This window comes from Eublepharis macularius, chromosome 6, assembly GCF_028583425.1.
Source record: "Eublepharis macularius isolate TG4126 chromosome 6, MPM_Emac_v1.0, whole genome shotgun sequence".
In the NCBI taxonomy this organism is placed as follows: domain Eukaryota; kingdom Metazoa; phylum Chordata; class Lepidosauria; order Squamata; family Eublepharidae; genus Eublepharis; species Eublepharis macularius.
This window is the reverse complement of record NC_072795.1, coordinates 44,495,806-44,513,772: the sequence shown is the minus strand read 5'-3', so window position 1 is coordinate 44,513,772 and position 17,967 is coordinate 44,495,806. Positions and strand designations below refer to the sequence as shown.

The 17,967-nt window shown below is 45.6% G+C and overlaps 1 protein-coding gene across 1 annotated transcript in view; it reads right to left on the bottom strand.

Annotated features, from left to right (window-relative positions):
• The window catches only part of DOCK10 (dedicator of cytokinesis 10), a 173,196-nt gene that overhangs the window by 118,552 nt on the left and 36,677 nt on the right, over positions 1-17,967 (bottom strand). The window contains exons 5-7 of the mRNA XM_054982520.1: positions 13,737-13,809; positions 13,369-13,491; positions 12,922-13,056 (exon numbers count right to left, since the gene is read on the bottom strand). Of these exons, the coding sequence (XP_054838495.1) occupies positions 12,922-13,056; positions 13,369-13,491; positions 13,737-13,809 (331 nt within the window). The remainder of the gene's footprint in view (positions 1-12,921; positions 13,057-13,368; positions 13,492-13,736; positions 13,810-17,967) is intronic.

Genomic DNA, 17,967 nt, shown 5'->3' with positions numbered 1-17,967 from the left:
TATCTTCAACGATGTTTCTTTATAAGGCAAGATCGAAATAACGGAAAAGTGCGCTCAAAAAATTTTTAAAAAATGGGCGGGAAAAAAAAGGTCCCGCCCAAAAAAGCGGTTTTCGAGCGGCCATGTGACCAGAGGGACGCGCGAGAAAGATGGATTGGAAGCAGGAATGTGAACGAAGAGGGAAAAATTGCGGAATGGAGGCAAACGGAAGATATCCGATAAACATGCGGGTAATGGCTGAATGTGGATTCGACCCTGGTGGAACTCTCTGTCTAATGAGACCAGGGCCCAGCAGGACTTACTATCCTTCCGCCGGGCCTGTAAGACAGAGATGTTCCGCCAGGCGTATGGTTGAGGCTAGGCCAGGCCTCCAATGGCCTAAATAGAGGAAGAGAAGGGAAGACCGGATCCCTTCCTACTAGAGGCATCCACCAACCAGTTTTTAAGCAGCAATTTTAAGTCGCCTCCATTTAGCTGATTGATGCTATTTTGTACTTTTTAAAACTTGTATTGCTGTGCTGTTATTGCTTTTAAATTGTTTTAAGGAGTAAGTTTTATATAAACGTTTTTTACTTGATGTAATCTGCCCTGAGCCTGCCTGTACGGGGAGGGCTGAATAAATGTCAAAAGTAGTAAATAAACAAACAAACAAACTTTATCTCCCTAAGCAAGTCACAGTGGAGTAGAGTTGCTAGTTGCCTGCCTGCAGTGGGAATGCTCCATCCTCTCTTTCACTGCTGAAACTTGCCTGACTGAGCAATGAGAGAAAAAAATGGGGAAGAAAATGGTGTTGCTGATACTGAACCTTATTTCTGGGTTACCAAGTGGGACAGCTAACTATTGTTAAGAGTTGATTTTAAAACCCATAAATATGGGAAGCCGATTTGATTGGGAGCTTCTTCTCAGAAGGGGCTTCTTGCTTGTGACCTGCTTTTCTTTGGGGTAAGATACTTTTATAAACTCATGTAATTGCTGTCCTTTGATTCTGTATGTAACAATAATGGATAGTATAATTTTTGGTTGATTCAGTCAATGTAATAGTTATGCTTTAATAGAAGATTAAAATGGAAGCACAGATTCTCTAATAACATCACTTGTGTACTAGACCAGCAACATATCTAAAACATTGTTGAGGTGTACCTCTTGCTAGGAATTAAATGATCTAATATTGGAAAGCTAAGCACATGTCTCTATCTGAATCAGGGCAGAACAGAGCCATATTTTCAATGTATTTACAACAGTGGTGGCACCAATGAGGGTTTTTGTACCTTTTTTACTTTTTGAAGTTTTTTAAAATTTTAAAGTTGTTAAAAATGTATTTAGACTGTGAATCACTTTGAGGTTTGGTAGAAAAAAGTTTTAGAATATAAACAAATAATGAAAAGAAGTTAAACATCCTAGAACATGACAATATATATGATCACCAAAAGAAGTGGCTGGCAATGAAAACAGGGCCATTCTTAGGAGAGTTGCACACTTCTGAACCCACTGATGTCAATGGGTTTAGAAGCATGTAACTTTGTTTAGGATGGCACTGTTATTCCATCTGAAGTGCTCTAAGGATTACCTTCCTAGGGTATAACCCATCATAGTTATATATGTCTAAATGCCATTAATATCAATAGCATTTACATGCATCTAAGTAGAGAATTACAAAGTTAATTTAAAGACTGACTGTATTTGTTGTATGACTTTATTTAGACTTTATCCTATCTGTTCATCACTTTATGCACCATATGAGTCATCTGCACATACAGAGGCTACTTCCTGTTTTATATGAAAGCAAATGTTCAGCGTATGTAAGAGAATTTCCTTATTGCTTGTGGCACATATTCCCCTGATTATGGGTGGGGGGAGGGAATTAAGAAGGACCCATGAATGTGGATATGCAGATCACAATTCACGTTTGCTGCCTGACCTGCCTCCATTCTCTCTCAGTTATTTTCTGGTAGTCGCTTCCAGAGTAACAGGTAGAATGCACCAGAGCACCAACTGCTTTGTGCAAGACAGCTGCTTAAACACATGGGTCATCTTTTCAGCCGATGCAAATGGAAGGTAGCAGTTGTGTCCTATTCATTCCTTCCACTAACATGATTCAGTAATATTCCTTGAGAAAGGAAAACTGACCATCACCCACACAGTCTCATGAACAGAAAGCTATACAACATCTCAGAACATCTACTTTGCATTTCTTTTCTGAATATTTTGCACATTAGCCAGAAGCAGCCTTGACAGTTTCATTTTCATTTTTTCAATATAAACCCAGGGAAGATTCATGAAAATCCCTCTTACATGAGCAGAATGGTGATTCCTTTAAAAGAAAATGGGGTATCCCAATCTGCTTTTTGAAAGACATTACACACACCAAAAATATACAAGGTTTTCAAGGGGGTCAAGAAATCCCCAAGTGATTCCTAAAGCTTTGTAGTTCTGGCTGAAGAAAAAAAAAGTGCAGCTCCTGTACAAACCTTACAGGGAAACCCACAGAACTTCCAGCCTCAAGTGAGAAAGTCCCCGGTTCAATCCCCAAGCCCAAAAGAGCATCACAAGAGAAGGGACTGTGCAGTGCCCAAGCCAGACCCAAAGGCTGAACTTGGACAAGTTTCTCATTTCTGGCTATGCGCTTACTGAGCTTGTTCCAAGGAGCCAAACTTGTGGAAACTCCTTGGAGTCACTGAGCAGGAGCTCAACCAGTACTCTGGATAAGCTCTTCCCCTAACCCTATATGACCTCTCAGCAGCCCTGCCTTTGTCTACCAGCATAGTCATATGATCAGGGGAACAGCTTACTTACGTACAGCTATTCTTGCTCAGTTGGGGCAGGGAACTTCTCTGTGTTTAGTATTTGGGGGCTAGCCCTGGTACTGTGCACAGTCTTCTCATCCAGAGGCTGGATGTTTTTCTTTCCAGGACAACTTAAGAGACTGTACAGCACCCTTTGCAGTCAGGGCTGTGTTGTTTGAACATCCACAAAAACATCAGGGCAGCTTACAATATACCAACAAAGCTAAAAATGATGGCGGTGACCCATAATTATAAATCTAACATTAAAATAATAGTTTAAATGTAGCAATATGCAAAATGGCAATTAATAGATCAGTACAACAGACCATTTCCTTTTCTGTTAAAAACCACTCTTTCATGCACCTGATTTTTGCCATCCTCTGCTAAGAAAAAATAGAGCTGGCTTGATAGGAATTTTAGGGGAAAGAATGCATAGCAAGGGCATCAAGAAGGAAAAGGCCTAGAGAGGAGTAATATTCTGCAGCTCTAATGTGCTGTTATATATTCTGTTTATTTTTCTATGAATTGTTACTCTCTTTTTCTTTTCAATAAACTTTTTATCTGGGGAAAAAAAAGAATGAAAAGGCCTGGCCCCTTGAAGGCCCATGTAAAGGAGGGGGCAGGTCTCTGTGTGTGGAGAAATAGCAATTTTGAGTTTAGAAGAGAGAGAAATGAGAGACAAAAAAAGAAGCAGAAAGATTGTTTATTGAATGTCCCAGCCACTGATTATATTGACTTGCACCATGCAATCCAAATTGAGTCTCAGTGAGAAAGGCTGGCAACAAATAATGTAAATAAATAAATAAAAGCTGACTGCTATGAGATCGGCCCCTTGGATACTCACCGAGAAGGGTCCTTCTCCTCTGAGGAAAGGAGGACATCTTGGGTGTTTCCCACCATCCAATCGGGGAGGCAGGAAGTTAAACTTTCTTCCTCTTCCTTTGGTGTGTGGGACCACCCTCTCTCCTCAGTTCGGGTGATTCCCCTCAGCAGTATTCCCTCACTCTATTCCTAAACTGTCGGAATAAAAACTGTCTCTCTCAAGATGGAGAGGAGAACACAGTCAGCAGAAGAACACATCAACTAACAACCACAAACAGTCGACAACTAGTCGAACCAGAAGAACACAACAGTGTAAACACAACTGAACTGTAGAAGAACATATAGAGTACAACACACTGTACTGACACAGAACTTGCGAGGATCCTGGGAGGGCAAGATGTCCTCCTTTCCTCAGAGGAGAAGGACCCTTCTCGGTGAGTATCCAAGGGGCCATTCTCCCTCTGAGGCGGAGGACATCTTGGGTGCTCCCAAAGCAGTTCCCTATGTCCTGGGTGGGATGGATCCTTCGTCCTCTACTACGTGTTGAAGTACTCTACGTCCGAAGGCTGCATCAGCCGAAGCATACGTGTGCAGGTGGTAGTGCTTGATAAAGGTAGAAGACGAAGACCACGTCGCGGCCTTGCATATGTCCTCTAATGAAGCATTTTTTCTTAGAGCTGCGTTAGTAGCTGCGCTTCTTGCCGAATGTGCCGTAATCCCCGACGGCACTTCCATCTTCATGGCTTTATACGCCTCCTGAATGCATGACTTTATACTGTAGGCAATAGCGGCAGACGACATGCGGTGGCCCATCTTAGGATGCGAGATGTTAACAAAAAGAGAGTCGGATTGACGTAACGACTCAGTCCTGATTATGTACGCCTTGAGGGCCCATCTCACATCAAGGTTATGCCATTCACTCTCCTTCGAATGTGTGGGATTCGGACAGAAGGATGGAAGATTAATCTCCTGGGATCTATGGAATCTCGAGTATGCCTTGGGTACTAAGGCAGGATCCGTTCGTAGGACCACCTTGTCCTTATGAAAAATACACAGTTCCGGTCGGATTGATAAGGCGCCCATTTCTGAGATACGGCGCGCCGAAGTAATGGCCACGAGGAAGATGGTCTTCAGCTTCAGCCATCGCAACGTAATGTCTCTAATGGGCTCAAATGGAGGTCTCGTGAGAGCGGACAACACAACGTTCAGGTGCCAAGTCAGGAACCTATGCACTGTTGGCGGGTTCAGCAGAGTAGCCCCTCTAAGAAACCTTTGAACGTGCGGATGTGAAGCCAGCGGGATCCCGTCTAGCGCCGGTAGTACTGTACCTATGGCAGCGACCTGTTTCTTCAATGTAGCAGGACGTAGTCCTCTATCCAGCCCTTCCTGTAGAAAACCCAACACAGTAGTTTTGGAAGGCTGAGTAGGGTCCAATTTCTTACGTCGACACCAGCGAGTGAAGGCTTTCCATGTCGAGTTATAAATTCTAATCGTAGAACTCTTTCTGGATGCCATTAGAGTAGTTATTATTTCTGCAGGGTAGCCTGCTAGCAGGAAGTGTCTCCGCTCAATTTCCAGCCGGTCAGAGACCACCACGCCGGCTTGGGGTGCCAAATGGGTCCCTGCTGGAGCAAGTCCGGATGAATTGGGAGTTTGAGGGGAGGTGCTATGGACATATGATGTAGAGTGGCAAACCATGGCCTTCTTGGCCACCATGGTGCGATCAATATTATTGTCGCTCGCTGCTCCCTCAACTTTCTCAGGACCTTCGGAATCATTGGTAGCGGTGGAAAGGCGTACAGGAGACCCGTTGGCCACTGAGAGTGGAGTGCGTCCGTCCCCTCTGCTCGAGGATGATAGTACCGGGACAGGAACCTTGGTAATTGGTTGAACAGATCCACCTTCGGTTGGCTGAAGTGTTCTGATACCAGTAGAAAGACCTCTCTCTTCAGGGCCCATTCCCCTGGATGGAGAGCTTCTCGGCTCAGCCAGTCTGCCTGGACGTTGAGGACTCCCCTGATGTGCTCTGCCTGGAGTGATTGTAGGTTGAGTTCTGCCCAGCCGATGATCTTGTTGGCTTCTCGTTGTAGGCGTGAGGACTTGGTTCCTCCTTGTTTGTTGATATACGCCTTCGCAGAAATATTGTCCGTTCGTATCATGACATGGCTGTGGTCTATCCGGTTTCTGAAGTGCTTCAAGGCTAGAAGGATCGCCCTCATCTCCAATACGTTGATTGGGAGTTTCCGTTCCGCGTCGGACCATTCCCCCTGCGCTGGCTGTCCCTCCAGCGTCGCTCCCCAACCTAGCAGACTCGCGTCCGTGAAGATCTGGACAAGTCAGGGAGATAGGAAACTCTTGCCCTGGCGTAGGTTGTTCTCTATGGTCCACCATCGCATGCTCTCCCTGACTGGCAGAGGGAGCTGTATTTTGAGGGTGGATTTGTGAGCTATTTGTAACTGAAAAGGTCGAAGTGCTGATTGCAGAGGCCGGAGATGATACCGGCCCCAGTAGATGGCTTCTGAATGGGCTACCAGTAGCCCCATTAATTTGGATAGGTCCGTGAGCGATGATGATGGTTGCCTGATTACATCTGAAGCTAAACGGATGAGTTTTGTCCGCTTCTCCTTCGGGAGGAACAGGGAGCCCTCCTTGGTGTCGAGTATAAGTCCCAGGTGCTCCAGTCGTTGTGACGGCTGAAGAGAGCATTTGGTCCTGTTGATTAGAATGTCGTGCCTCTCCAGAACCTGAATGGTGAACGTTGTGTCCCTGACGGAGGCTTCTCGAGAGGGAGATCTTATCAGAATGTCGTCCAAGTACGGATGCAGCTGGTAGCCCCTCTCCCGGAGCCAGACTATAGGTGTTACCAACAGCTTGGTAAATACCCTGGGGGCCGTTGCCAGCCCAAAGGGCATCGCCCTGAACTGCAGGTGAGTGTCCCGTATACAGAATCTTAGGAATCTCCGATGAGCTGGGGCAATCGGTACGTGAAGGTAAGCCTCCGTCAGGTCTATTGATGTTAGAAATTCGTCTTGTTGAAGTGCTTCCACAATGGACCGAAGAGTTTCCATGCGGAATCTTCTCAACTTGATGAACTTGTTCACGTACTTGAGATCCAGAATGGACCTCCAGTCGCCATTTCTTTTGGGAACCGTGAAGAAGATTGAGTAGACTCCTTGCCCCTTTTCCTCTTCGGGGACAGGCTCGACGGCTCCTATCTGTAGCAGATGTTGCATGGCCTGAATTGTGATGCTCCTCTTGTGAGGATCTTTCTTGAGTGGTGAGGTGAGGAATCGCTCCGGAGGAAAGGTAGAAAATTCTATTGCATAACCTTTGGAGACAATCTCTAATGCCCAGGCATCCGCCTTGGACTCTACCCAGGTTTGCTGGAACCTGAGCAGCCGTCCCCCCACCGGAGCGTCTTGCGAGTCAGGGCCTCTGCCCTTTGTCCTCGGAGTCCTGCCTGCCACCACGGTGTTGTTGTTTGTTGAATTTTGGGTGAAAAGGACCCCTGCGAGGTTGTGATCGGGGAAGCGTCCAGTTGCGCTTTGGATCCTGTCGGCTTCTCGGCAATGTGTGATGAGATCTAAAGGATTGATACCCGAAGGACCTTCTCTCTGGTCTTTTGAGGGATTTTGGCAGCGCCTTCTTTTTGTCCTTAGTTTCAACCAGGATTTTTTCTAGTTGATCCCCGAAGAGCTTGCCGCCCTGGAAAGGGTAGGACATCAGGATCAGTTTGGCTTGGAGGTCAGCTTGCCAAACCCGAAGCCATAACATGCGTCGTATGGCTGAAGAAGACGCCAATGCCCTGGAGGTCATAGATAGGGAATCCAATGTAGCATCCGCCATAAATGTGCAGGCCTTAAGTATTCTGTTGGCTCCTTCCAGCAGTCTGCTGTTGTTCTGAGGTAGTAACTGGATCAACCTTCTGGTCCACACTACGGCCGCCCGAGAGACCACAGAGGCTATAGCAGAGGCCTTTATGGATGTAGCCATGGCTTCGTGCGCACGCTTAAGAATTGCCTCACCTTTTTTGTCGAGACCGTCTTTAATCATGCCTTGTCCATCCTCAGAGAGGAGACCTTGAGACTGGAGTGCTGCCACTGGTGCATCTATAACCGGTACCTGCAAGAGCTCATCAGCAAAATTAGGCAAGGCATACAGCTTTTTCATGATATTGGGGACCTGCTTGGTGGCTGCTGGTAGTGACCATTCTGCCTTAAGCTGTCTTTCAAAGAAATCGGGAAAAGGGAATACTCTGGGGTTGTTGTCAGCCCTAGGAAAAAATTCCTTGTTCCCCTTTGGTCTTGACTTGGCCCCCCGTGGGGCAGTCTCCTCCTCCTCCCTTTTCTCAGACTCGTTCAGGTCCAGTGCTGATAGCGTTTTGGACAGTAAATAGCTGTAATCCTCCATTTGGAACAGCCTAATAGACTGATCGGAGGATGTGGAGTCTAGCTCCTGTTCCTCCTCTGAGAGAAAATCCCCCTCCTCAGAGTCCTCGCCTATGGAGGAATCCCCCTCAGCCCATCTAGGTGTTTTACCCTGCAGCTTTTTGGCCGCCTTGGTTGGCCAGGCTGTGGGTCGATCAACCGGTCCCTGAGAGGTGCCTGGGACTGCGGCTGGAATGGCAGGGGAGGGCCCCGGGGTCCCGGTTTGGCAGATGGACCAGAGCTCTTTCCTTAGGGACCATCTGATTGCTGCCAGAAAATCCGGGGGAAGATTAGGAGGAGAATCACTTACATGTCCCTCCAGAGTGCCAGAATCGGAGCCCTGCATCTGGAACGATGAAGAAGGCCGCGTCTCTCCAGTCGGGAGGTTGGCAACCGCGGCGGTGCGGTTTGGCGGGAAAGCAGCCGCTGCGGCTCTTCCCGCCGAAACAGGGCTCCTAGCAGCTGCGCTCGCTCCTGCGTCTTGGTGTTGTCGTGCAGCTGCTTCCGGCACCGTCTGCGACAGACGGGGCCGTTTTTTGGCGGGCTGTTTCTCCTCAGGCACTCTTCTGCCGGGGGGGGCCGAACAAGCCTCTGAGGCGAGTCGGATCCGGCCGGGCATATTCCCGCCGTCGGAAGGACGGCCTCCGGGGAACAGCCCTCAGCCCTTTCGAGGAAGGAGTCTTCTGAGTCGGATGACTCCCGAGCTTGTCCCTCCATTCTTCTTCGGGCTCCCGAAGAAGCCTTTCCCTCTCTTTCTCTCTCACTCTTTTTTTTTTTTTTAAACAGACAAGGACAAGAGAGAGAAATAACACAGGAGAGGGTAGACAGAAGGGGTTACAGACAAAAAGACACTGTGAAGAAAACGCACAGAAAGAACAGATTGAACAGGGTAGCTAAGCTATCCTAAAGAGCACTGCTCTCCCCTGAGGCAGGAAAAGAACTGAGGAGAGAGGGTGGTCCCACACACCAAAGGAAGTGGAAGAAAGTTTAACTTCCTGCCTCCCCGATTGGATGGTGGGAAACACCCAAGATGTCCTCCGCCTCAGAGGGAGAAGGCTGAGGATGAGAGTGCAAGACCCCTTTCTTTGGGATCTCATGCGAGGTAACAGATCTGTTGTCCTGTAGGAGTGACCCCATTTATCTACCTGTGCTCTGCTTGGATATTTGTACATAAAACAAACCAGGGTTTTTTTTCTGGGAAAAGAGGTGGTGGAACTCAGTGGGTTGCCCTCAGAGAAAATGGTCACATGGCTGGTGGCCCTGCCCCCCTGATCTCCAGACAGAGGGGAGTTTAGATTGCCCTCTGTGCCGCTCAGTGGCACGGAGGGCAATCTGAACTCCCCTCTGTCTGGAGATCAGGAGTGGGGCCACCAGCCATGTGACCATTTTCAAGAGGTTCTGGAACTCCGTTCCCCCGCATTCCCCCTGAAAAAAAGTCCTGAAACAAACAATATAAAAACCACCGTAAGTCTCTAGTGCTCTCTCCTCCAAAGAGAACCAACCCAAACAGCTCTGTCCCTTGAACTTCTCACCATTTGATGATCTGAACCTAATAATTTACAGTGCACTCCTAAGAACACTTTGCTGGGAGCATGCCCTACTAAATAAATCTGAATAGGTTTCTGAGAAGACCTGCTTAAGGATTGCTATCGTACACAAATAAAAATGGCGAAGGCACATCCTAGCAACCTTTGTGAAAACAATGAACAAATACCATTAATTTGGGTGATCTCTGAGCAGTTCCCTTTGCAAAGTCATTCACATTTGATAACAGAATGGTATCAGGCTTCTTTTTCTGCAGAAAGCATTTTCACTTCCAGAGTCTTCAAATGCACAAAACAGCAAGAATTCAATATCTACTTACAAGATGCTCTTCAAAGTTTTGGCAGCCATCCATACAAGACTTAATGCCAAAGCTGTTTTTCAAATCTATAGCCAAACATTTCCTTCTGTGGCCAAGCTAATAGATAAAATACATTTTCCCTCCATTTGTTTCTTTATTGCCACTACCACAAGAAAATTGGTCTTTTGACTTAAAGCACAGCCATCTCCCACATTTAATTAAATTTCGGCATTATAACATAGAGAAAGAATGTCAGGAATACCACATCATATAGGCTGGGACAGATACTTCAACCTTGGCTTAGATTGTGCTTGGTGTCTACTGGAACTATTAGTCTCTCAAAACCACCCAATTATTTGGGATTGCTTATACTTACTCTACTTCAGCTTTTTGTATATTGTATTAACATGGAGCCTACTTCTTCTTTTACTTAAACAGGAGAAAACAGATCAAGCAGTCTTTACTAACCTCGCCCTGCAAAAGTGCTGACAGTCAACAGCAAATTGGGAGGATTGCAGAGCTGCCTAGTTGCATGCACCATAAACAATAACCTGTAATTCCTCTTTACTGAGCTGACTATCCAGAAGTTAAAGATTGTCCAAGAGCAGCACCTGACCTTCTCATTAGGCCAGAATCAGCAACTGCAACACCCAGGAAAAACTATTATCTGATTCAACCCACCTCTTCCTCTGACAATGTCACCAGGAACATATTATATTTCAGGCTTGTGAACAAGAAGACAATATTTTTAAATGCTCCCTCTATGGACAGCATCATTTATACCCTGCCTTTGTTCCCAACGGGGACCCAAAACAGTTTATGTCATTTTCCTCTCCTCCATCTTATTCTCAGAATAGTCCTATGAGGTAGGTTAGCTTGAGAGTGTATAACACGGTTGACAGGGCCCCCAGGGACCAAAACAAGGTTGCTGGGGGTGCAGTGGGTCAACGGGTACCTCTCTCCCACACTGCCCCAGAAAATTGTCATTTTCCAGTGTGATAGAGTTGTTGCTTGGTGTGCTGAAGCTGAGCTCAGTAGAAATCATCTCCAAATGAGCCATTTCTACTGAGCTTGTCTTCAGTGTGCCCCGTGGCTTCTCCATCATGCCAGAAAACCTCTTTACCAATGCATCTCTTTGAACCATTCCTTACAGTACACCCCTCCTACCTATGTAAAAAACTCCTCCTGAATAATTCAGTTTTGCACAATTTGTGGAAAGCCAGGCAAGTCAGACTCCTCCTAACCTCATCAGGTAGGCCATTCCCTAAGAGGTTCTCCCAACAGAGAAGATGCACGTATGTGCAGTCGTCGATTGTGCCCATTTGCAGGGTGGAACCTGCTGGAGGCCCCTGCGCAGATGAGCAAAGCTGCCATGGTGGAGCATAAGGGAGAGAGACGCTCCTGTAGATATGAGGGACCAAGATCACGAAGGGCTTTGACTGTCTATGGCTTTAAGCTATAAAGGAATAGCTCAACTGACATAGATGTTGTTAGAGCAAGTTAGAGGAATTATGGTGGACTAGAAAGTATTCACATTTTAAGCACGCTTCCTCTGTTCAGTAAAGATAAAAATAGTACAGCTGTAAAACTTGAATATTAACCAGGAAGTACGGTTGGGTAACCACACTTACACAGTTGAGTGCCTCTCTCTCTCTCTCTCTCTATATATATATATAAACACACATGCATACATGTATCTTTCAACGCTGTTCAAAAATTAAAGCTGAGTTCCAAGTTAATGAGCGTACGAAGTCCCACATGAGAAAGACTGCCCCGCTCTCTTCAGTGCTGGGGAATGCTTCATGCACTTAATGTGGCTCCTGTTCACATTCTCTCACTTCAGAGGAACTCCTTGTGTACAAAGGAGCCGCCACAAGTGCTTTGGGCCACAACCACTAGATCTGGATGATTCACTCTGCCTGGAGCCACTTCCAGTCTGGCAAGGACATATCGCCCAAACGATCATAAGAAAACAACTGCTGTAACTCTTAGTCAACTTTTACTTTGCCCTTTCAACAAAAAGTTGTGTCACTTATTAGCAAATGTATTGCTTTGTATTATTATTTATAATGCTGGTCATTTGGTTATCAACCAATTTGATTTTTTAATGAACACATTAGTGTTTTGAACACATCTTAAAACACATTTTCTTTGGCTAATAATTACTTGTAGACCATTACATATTTCTTTGTCATGTATCCTGTAATTTTGTGATTATTTCCTACACCTATTATAGTGTTCAGTCGTAATTAAATCTGGAGAAAGGCCATGTTCAAAATGTACCAGGAATCAGTTTGGCAATAAAATATTTCCTGCAGTTCTCTGTTTCCACTTTTAAACCTTTTCACTAAGAGTTCTGGAGGAGGAATGGAAGAGATGTAGGACCTTTCCTTATGTGGTCACCTGCCCTTGGAGTGCCCTTCTTAGAGAGATCAACCTAGTTGACTGTAGGCCAGTTTTTAGAACAGTAAGGATAAATACAATTAATATTTCCTGAGACTTTTTAGCAATCCCACACGGCTGCTCTGAAAATAAGGGAAGAGGAACTAGAAAAGGGAAGATAAGGGAAGAGGCATCCTTTCCTCCCACGACATTTCCCCAGCATCTCCCCTCCACCTCTAGAGCTAACAATAGCTTTGGGGGAGTGGGGTGGGGGTGGGGAATTCCCATAAGAAAAATGCCATGGGAGGAATGACTGAGTACAACTTCCTTGGCCTTCAAAGTAGCTTTGTGGGGGTTTCTTATTAATTTAAAAATACTGTGGGAGATCCTAATGATGGATTTTTCATGTTGCATCTGTTTGAACCTTAAGCTTCCTTTTTAGGTCACTTGGATCTGTGGAGGGATGGCAGACATGGCTTTTATTGCACTGCATGCTTTGTCTGATTTGTTGGTTTTCGAATCTGTTGTTTTATAGTTACAATTTTGTTCATACTGTGGTGATGGGTAATGTTTATTAGCAACTTCAAAAGCCCAACAGGGGATAATTGTGGAATGTGCATTTTTAAATAACACAAAAGTAGCATATCAGCAAAGTTGTGCTTACCTGCACAACTCCAGTACAAGAATCCAAAAAGATGCAGCCTTTGGGTTCCTTTGATATCTTTTCATCTTTGTAGAAGTTCATTATGTATGAGTTGTCTGACAATTGTGTCAGCTGGAAGTAGCGCTTTTTGAATGACTACGTGAAAAGAACAACAACAAAAATATGAGATTAGCTGAACTGCAAATTGTTGCTTTTAATAGGTTTGTTAAAATTATTATTCATAGGAAGAATTTTAAATGGAACACCACTGATACCAAAAAAGTATCCCTTTTCAGTAGACAATGGTAGCCTCCACTCTAATATCACTTAATGCACTTCCATTGATTCTGTTTGAGACCATAAGCAATTAAATGAAAATGGAAAACTGAAATGCAGTGATTAGTCAGAGGGTGTAGAAGAATGGTTATAAAAGAGCTAAAATAAAGAAGAAACAATCCTTTTCCTTACCCGAACTGTAATACTGTTGTTTACTGTGCTGTTAAAATTCCCTTTGTAAAGCCAGCCAGACTTGAAAACCCCGGTCCCTCCTCCTCCACCACCTCCTTTTGAAGACGAGTGGGATGTTGTGTCCTGTATGAAACAGCATTGTCAATATTGCCCTTTCCTTGCATTATGTGAGTTTAAACCAAGATGCACAATATGAACATCAGGGTTTCTGTTAAATCATCCTCATGCCTTTTAAAATGCAAACCTTTCTTCTGCTGTGCACATCGTGACAAATGAGGTTTGTTTCCACTCAGTTTCCATTAAGATTAGAAATATACTGCAAGAGAAAATGCTAACTCAAGCACTGAAAGAAAGCGGAATATGCTTACTTCATCCTTATCAACATCCTCATGATCAATTTCAAAGGAATGTGAAGGCAGTTTCTCTGGTCTGTGCTCATGTCTAAAGAGAAAAGGAGTTTAATTTTCATCATTATCATGAACTATTCTTTTTAATATATTTGTTAATCGAGACAATGACAGCGTTTACATTTATTCTTACAAATATCTTGAAATATATTGGATACCACTGCTTGCCATATTACATAACAGCTAAAAAAATAAAAAATGTAACCTTAGAGTTGAGGATTTCTTTTTATGAGCAAACAAGAAATATCATTGTATTGTATTTGTGTACATGCAGGAAACATGAATAAATTGCAGTCCTTCCCTTCAAAAGTAATATTTGGTCATCTAACACTGTGATACTCTCAAAAGAACTGTCATCATACCTTTACAGTGCAAGCAGAGTTATATCCTTCTAATCTTATTGGCTTTAATGGATGATTAGGATATGATTATTACTTTTAGAATGTGACAAGTGGGGGACCCACAAGGACTTCCAGGTTCATTTCCGTTTCCCTCCCCCATTATTTCCTCTTTGTACTCCCTGAAAACTCTCGTACCTTCTCCCATTTTCTTACTTCCTTTTCTCCTTCCCACCCAGCAACCAAGCTACCTTCTTCCCTCATCCTTGCAGCCTGAAAAACTATGGCCCAGTTATGCAGTTCCAGTCATGGCTTTTTTTGAGCCAGAACGCCTCAGAATGATGTTTTGGCACCTCTTTAAAATACCCATGTGACTGGTGCCACGTGGGTATTTTAAAAATGGCCTGTTTGGGGCCATTTGGGCTGCTCAGGCCATTTGGGCCACTGCTGGGCAGGGGAGGGTTCCCCCGGCCAGCAGCAGCCCTTTCCAGGCTGGTTTGGCCCTGATCCAGGCCATTTTGGTGCCATTTTGGGCCCATTTATGGCCCCAAACAGCCTGAATTGGGGCTGAAACAGTCCGGATCGGGCTGCTGCAACAGAGGCCCGTTCTCGGCCGTTTCAGCCCTGATTTGCACTGTTTCAGGGCCACTTTGCCCATTTGGAGCCCCAAAAGGCCAGGATCAGGGCCAAAATGGCCAGGATCAGGCCATTGCTAGTCGGGGGAGGGTTCCCCTGCCTGGCAGCAGCCCGTTCCAGGTTCTTTCAGCACCATTTTGGCCGTTTCAGGCCCAAAATGGCCAGGATCAGGCCTCTGCCTGACAGGGGAACACTCCCCCCCGACAGTGGCCAGATCCTGGTCATTTTGGGCCCCCTTTGGCCATTTTGGGCCCAATTGAGGCCCGAAATGGCCAGGATCCAGTCTCTGCCGGGTGGGGGAACACTCCCCCGCCTGGCAGAGGCCTGATCCTGGCTGTTTGGGGCCCCTTTTGACCATTTGGGGCCCAATTCAGGCCCCAAATGGCCACAATCAGGCCTGAAACAGCCAGGATCGGTACAAAATGGCCAGGACTGGGCCGCTGCCAGGCGGGGTAGTGCTCTCCCATGCGGCAACAGCCTCTGATACAGACCATTTTGGGTCCGTTTTGGCCCAATTTAAGCCAAAAATGGCACAGATCCAGTCACTGTCGGGCAGGGGAGTGCTCCCCGTGGCAGAGCAGCCTTTTGCAGGCCAATTTAGGCCTGATCCGGGGCGAATTGGACCCCCACCCAAGGAGCACAGGAGTGCTCCAGGGGTGACCACAGCCTGTGTGATGACATCACTTCCCTGAAGTGATGTCATTGTGCGTGCATTTATTCAGAGATGCACCAGCTCCTCCCAGGAGTTGCCCCTGGTGAGAGTTCCCCCACCTCTTTCCCCAGAAAAAAGCCCTGTTTCCAGCCATTGGGCTGGATTTAGTTGTGTGGTGCTGGCTGCTAGGCCAGATCCAGTTGTGTAGTATGGAACCTGCAAGGATCCAAAGCAGCATACATCATTCTCCTGTCATCCATTTTATCTTCATAATTACCCAATGAGGTAAATTAGGCTGATAGTATGTGACTGGCCCAAGATCACCTTGTGAATTTCCACAGCAGAGTGGGATTTGAACTGGGGTCTCCAGATCCTTGTCTGAAACTCTAACCCCTATACCACAATGGCTTTTGTGGGGTGACTACTGTTGAATAGTAGAAAGCAATTGGGCCTGGGTAAGTCATGCAAATCATGTTGTAGCAAGTCACCCAGCGGTCTTTTCCTACTTGCCTTCCCATACATGAGAAAGCTACCTTTATCTGCTAATCTGTCTTCAGCTTTCTATACTTCCCTCTGGAAGCCTCTCTCTGAGAGGACTGCAACCAAGTTGCTCAGTTCTGGTTGAGTCCTGGCTCTGTTGCATGGTAGGGAATCTGCAAGGATTTGCAGTGGGCACCTCACTTTCCCCTATACCCACTTCCCCTATACCCTCTTTCCCTCCTCCTGGCAGCCCTCATATCCCCACCTTTCCCTGCTTCCTTTTCTCATTCCCATCCACCAACCGACATACCATTTATCTGCCCACCCTATCTTCATTTGTACTTATTAATTTACTTCATTTATAACGCACTTTTTGCCACAATGGGGACTCAAAGTAGCTTACATTATTCTCCTGCCTTCCATTTTATTATCATAGCAAACCTGTGAGGTGTGTTAGGCTGAGAATGTGTGACTGGCCCAAAGTCGCCCAGTCAGCTTTCATAGCAGAGTGGGGATTCAAACCTGGGTCTACCAGATCCAAGTCTGAAACTCTAACTACTACACTGGCTTTCAATAGGTGGCTGCTTTTGAACATTAGCAAGCAGCTGGGCACAGGCAAGTCCCCAAGTAACCTGGTAGCAAGTTGCCTGGTGGTTGCTGTTGGGCCTGTGCCCATCCAGGCTAAAACAGCAGATAGAGCAAGCTGTGAGTTGGCTGAAACACTTGGGGGCAGGTTTTCTTTCTCTGGGGTTCTAATGAGGGGTAGCAGGTCTGCTGCCTGTTATGTCCTTCTTAATGCTAGGCGACAGAATAAGGATGCAGCATAGTTTTGAGCAGCAGCCTAGTTTAATAAATCAGGTTCTTTCTCTGTGCAGAGCTGCAGTTACATCATCTTCCTTTCACTCTGTTCCTGCCCACACTATGTTCTGGAATGGTCTAGGGCAGTCAAAAACACTGGCCCAGATTAAAGGAACAGAGTTGTCTACAACACCACACTTCCCTGTAACCATCACTTTTTACCTCCATCTGCAGTCTTTTGTATATGAGTAAATAAAGCAAATATTACAAATACAACAAAGATTGGCTCTGACAGAAAAGATTCATGCTCAAAAAAGTCAGGCAATTTTTGCTTATTCCCCTCTCCTGTCCTGTGCTCATGCCTAGGGTTGCTGAACTCCAGATGAGGCTGGGAGATCTTCTGGAACTGCAGCTGATCTCTAGATGACAGTGATCAGTTCCACTGGAGAAAATAGCAATTTTGGAGGGTTGACTTCATGACTGTGATGGAATTCACTTTAATGTAAGGTTTCCATAGCGCAGCACTCAGAGAGTGTAAGGGAATGAGTTAATAGCTGCCTAGAAAAGAGATTGATTAACAGGCTGCTCCCCCCGCCCCTCTCTGATAGTCAGAATGACAGTTAGTGCTGACAGGACTTTTCAGCTCAGTTGGGATTTTGAGTTGAGTTGAGAATGTGGAGTCTGACAAGGAGGGTCAGACTGGTACCCCTCAGAAGTGAGGGAAAAGAGAACATTTGTCCTAACTGTGACAACATTGTCTTAAGGAGGACTTTCAGTGATTAGTACACGTATAAAAACCAGCTCAAACTGAAACTCAATTACACAGCCAAGATAGAATTTGGGAATTTGGGGTGGGGGGTATTGTTGGCAGAGTGAGTGGGTAGTAAGTGGAGACTCCCATTTAGACAGGTGAACAGGGTTATGACTTATGAAGAAGAATAATTCCTGCCCAGTGTCTAGAAAGGGAGTTTTGGCTCTAAGGAGGACCCTGGGTCTGTTGCAAAGGAGGATCCTTGGTCTGTTGTGGTGAATTAACATCAGGACACCTGTGTGGCAAAGGGAAATCTGTGGGAAAACATTGTTGCTTTAACCAAAGTATGAAACTACAAGCCTATCACTCTTAAGGATTATAAACATTGAAACTAAGCTGCAAGCAAACTATTGTACCTATTAGTGTAAATATTAGTATAAATATTCACATGGGACACACATTGGGAACTAAACAGTTCCTTCTCAATTTACAAGAGGAGACCAAGCTGGATTAATTTGGCCCCTGGAGTCTAAGCCA